This window comes from Orycteropus afer, unplaced genomic scaffold (genome assembly GCF_000298275.1).
Source record: "Orycteropus afer afer isolate SDZICR_OR568_19922 unplaced genomic scaffold, OryAfe1.0 scaffold00518, whole genome shotgun sequence".
Lineage (NCBI taxonomy): Eukaryota > Metazoa > Chordata > Mammalia > Tubulidentata > Orycteropodidae > Orycteropus > Orycteropus afer.
The window spans coordinates 994,994-998,440 of record NW_006922105.1 but is presented as its reverse complement, the minus strand read 5'-3'; the positions used below and the strand labels follow the sequence as shown (position 1 = coordinate 998,440).

General features: G+C 39.8%; 1 protein-coding gene across 1 annotated transcript in view; it reads left to right on the top strand.

The window, feature by feature from the left end:
- The window catches only part of EPM2A (EPM2A glucan phosphatase, laforin), a 153,015-nt gene that overhangs the window by 62,173 nt on the left and 87,395 nt on the right, over positions 1-3,447 (top strand). The window contains exon 2 of the mRNA XM_007955613.1: positions 1,038-1,212. Within this exon, the coding sequence (XP_007953804.1) occupies positions 1,038-1,212 (175 nt within the window). The remainder of the gene's footprint in view (positions 1-1,037; positions 1,213-3,447) is intronic.

Below are 3,447 nucleotides of genomic sequence, written 5' to 3'. Positions count from 1 at the left end.
GCAATCCTACTTCCGTAGTGATACTGCCTCGAAAACCCAAGGAGGGGTCGCTATGAGTCGGGGCCGACTCGACGGCACATAACAACAACAACAACATATATGTAATAAAACATTCCTCACATGTACAGTTCAGAGACATTGCGTTCATCATGTTGTGTAATCATCACCATTATCCCTTTTCCTGCTCTTTTCATCACTCATCAAAGCAGCTCAGCATTTCCTAAGCAATAAATCTCTCATTTGTCCTCCCTCCCACCTGTTCCTGGTGACCACTGATGAACTTAGGTCTGTAAACACTAGGAAGTAGTACTTTCCAAGGCCAGGTCTTTTCACTCTGCCTTCTTTGATCCCCTTCCATGGAAGCAGAATGCTGTGTCTTGGTGCATATGAAGTAGGCAGAGAACAGCATGAGGTATCAGGTGCCTGAAAGGTTGGGGACAAGGGAACCAGTGTTACTGCTACTCTGCACTTTTTGGCTCTGTGACCTTGGGAAAGAAGTTAATCCCTATGAGACTTAGTTTCTCCATTTGACAGTAATACTAACCACAGTTTATATAAACACTAGATTGGTTGCATCATTTGTTTTATTATTTATTAATGTATTTATTTTTTAATTGTTTGAGCTGATACTAAAACACTATTCCTGCTGTAATCATAAATTTTCATGCCAGAGAACTAAACACACGTAATATATAGGGTCACTAATGAGTGGTTTTAGAAACCCTTTTCAGCAGCATAGTGATCTGTAATGGGCTCTTAGGGCACAGAGAGGTAATGTGGATCTCAGAAGGGGTTAATAGACTGTTGGAAATATCCATGCATTAAAGGGAGCACAGAGCCCTATAACTTCCATTAGTAATCCTAATGTCTACTGCTTTCCCTCTCAATCTAGTCTATTTTTGTTCAGACTGAAATGTGTAGATTAAGCAGCTTTGTATTTATTTTCATTTTACTATTAAATTTGCATCAGCTGCTTTGAGGCTGTTTAAGCAAAACACTGATTTAATTGCTCTGTTTATTATTTCTTCTTGTTTTAGGCAGTGGGCCACACCATGACCGTTGCTGTACTTATAATGAAAACAACTTGGTGGATGGTGTTTATTGTCTCCCAATTGGACACTGGATTGAGGCCACTGGGCACACTAATGAGATGAAGCACACAACAGACTTCTATTTTAATATTGCAGGTCACCAAGCCATGCATTATTCAAGGTAAAAATAGTGCTGTGTTTATAAGCGTAGAAGTAGGACAAAAGGTAGTGTTAGGACATGGAAATATTTACTGTGTTCAAAACAGCCGTGTCTCTTGATGGAGGGGTATATAGGCCTGCATTACTTTGAGGAGATAAAGCATTGTGAGTCAGTGTGTGAACTTCTCAGATTCTAGGTGTGAAGGATCCTTTTTATAGATTAAAAAAAAAAAATACATACCCTGGCATCAACATATTTTGACTAGACAGTAGTTTATCAATCCTTTTACTCATATAGTAGATTAAAAATAAAAGAAAATAATACTAAGATATCCTAGATCAGTATTTGTATCCTTTCTGCTGCTGTCCAACAGTGAAGCCAACATTGGTGTTTCCTTGGAAAATCTTATTCATATAAATAAGTATGTGTGAAAATCTGGATGAACTGGATTGGGTGTCAGCATTTGCATTTGACTGCTAACCAGAAGGCTGGTGGTTCAAAACCAGTCTCGGAAGGAAGGTTGCGCAATCTACATCTGACTGATACTGCCTGGGAAACCCAAGGAGGGGTTGCTATGAGTCGGGTCCGACTTGATGGCAGTGAATTTTTTAAATTTGTTTTATTAGTTATTAATGTATTTATTTTTATTTGTTTATATAATAATTATACCAGAAATATTAAAGTTTAAAAAAGTAAGTTTCTCTATACTTTCCCCCATTCCCACTTGTCATAAGTAGTTATTTTTAAGTATTTATGATTAGCTTTTCTGGAAGTTAACTCCAGATTTTAAATAATACCTGTATACTTTATTTATGTATCAATTAAAAGTATCTGTTGATTCCTTGCTATCACATGTGTGAAATTTACTTCATTTATACTTGTGTGTGTTTCCTCAGAAGCCTGGAGATTCTTAGTCATTGGCTTATTTTCAAGTATTGCAGTTAAAAGCTGATTAGAAGGCCTGAGGTGGGCTTGCTGATGGAGCTTCACTGTAGGGTAATCTAGCTGCACATTTAGATGGGAACCTGTGGTATGAGTATCTTTAGATCTGTTCTGGTTCCCTAGACAAGACTTGATCAAACTTTTGCTTGGAGGGTGAAGCTGTGGCTGCCAGTCCTTGGTTAGGGACATAATTATGGACGTTTGCTGAGGGAATCTCAGCCTCTAATATACACAGCACATTTAATTCCTCTGCTTAATTTCCTGTCCATTCCTGGTGTCCCCCAACCCAGAGATTTACTCAGCCTTCCGTTGGGAATAACCACCAGTGTTTTGTCAGGGTTGGGGAGGGAAAGCTGCTCAGCTGAACAGAATGGGATCCAGGAGGAGAATTAGGTCTGGGGACCTGTCTGGGGGTTTGGGGACTTGTCTGGGGGGGGTGTCTGGACATCTGGGGATCTGCTCATGCTTAAACAGTCTTTCAATAGTCCTCTTTCTTGTAGCATTTCTTTACCTACATCCAGAAGTACCTGCTGCTACCAGTTTTTGAATGGGTTTGAGATTCTGTAGGGTAATTCCAGTTGGTTTTCAGCTTTCCCTACTGCTGGTTTTAGGACTTAGCTTTTTAATTCTGCTAAATTATAAAGCACTCAACCAATTGCTTTCTTGTTTTTTCTGGTATTGTTAGGTGCCATTGAGTTAGTTCTGATTCATAGTGACCTTATTGTACAGCAGGAGAAAATACTGCCCAACCCTGTGCCACCCTCACAATCATTGGTATGTACGAACACGTTGCAGTCATGGTGTCAATCCATTCGGTAAAGGTCTTCTTCCTCTTTTTCACTGACCCTCTGCTTTTCCAAGCATGATATCCTTCTTGAGGGACTGGTCCCTCCTAATAACATGTCCTACATGAAAAGAAAGGTCTCAGGGTGGTGCAGACAGTATTCACTTAGGTGGTGACCAAAAGGTTGGAGGTCCAAACCCACTCAGCAATACCGCAGAAGATCCAGGCCTGGCGATTTCCTTCTGTAAAGATTACAGCCAACCCACTCCATAGTCAACAGAGACTCTCCAAATAAACACCTTAACAAAGTACGCAAGACAAAGTTTCATCATCCTTGCTTCTAAGAAGCATTCTGGCCGCACTTCTTCCAAGACAGATTTGTTTGTTCTTATGGCAGTCCGTGGTATATTTAATATTGTTTGCCAATAACAAATTCAAATGCATCAATTCTTCTTTGGTCTTATTCATTATGCAGCTTCACATGCATATGTTGTTGTTGTTGTTATGTGCCGTTGAGTTGGACCCAACTC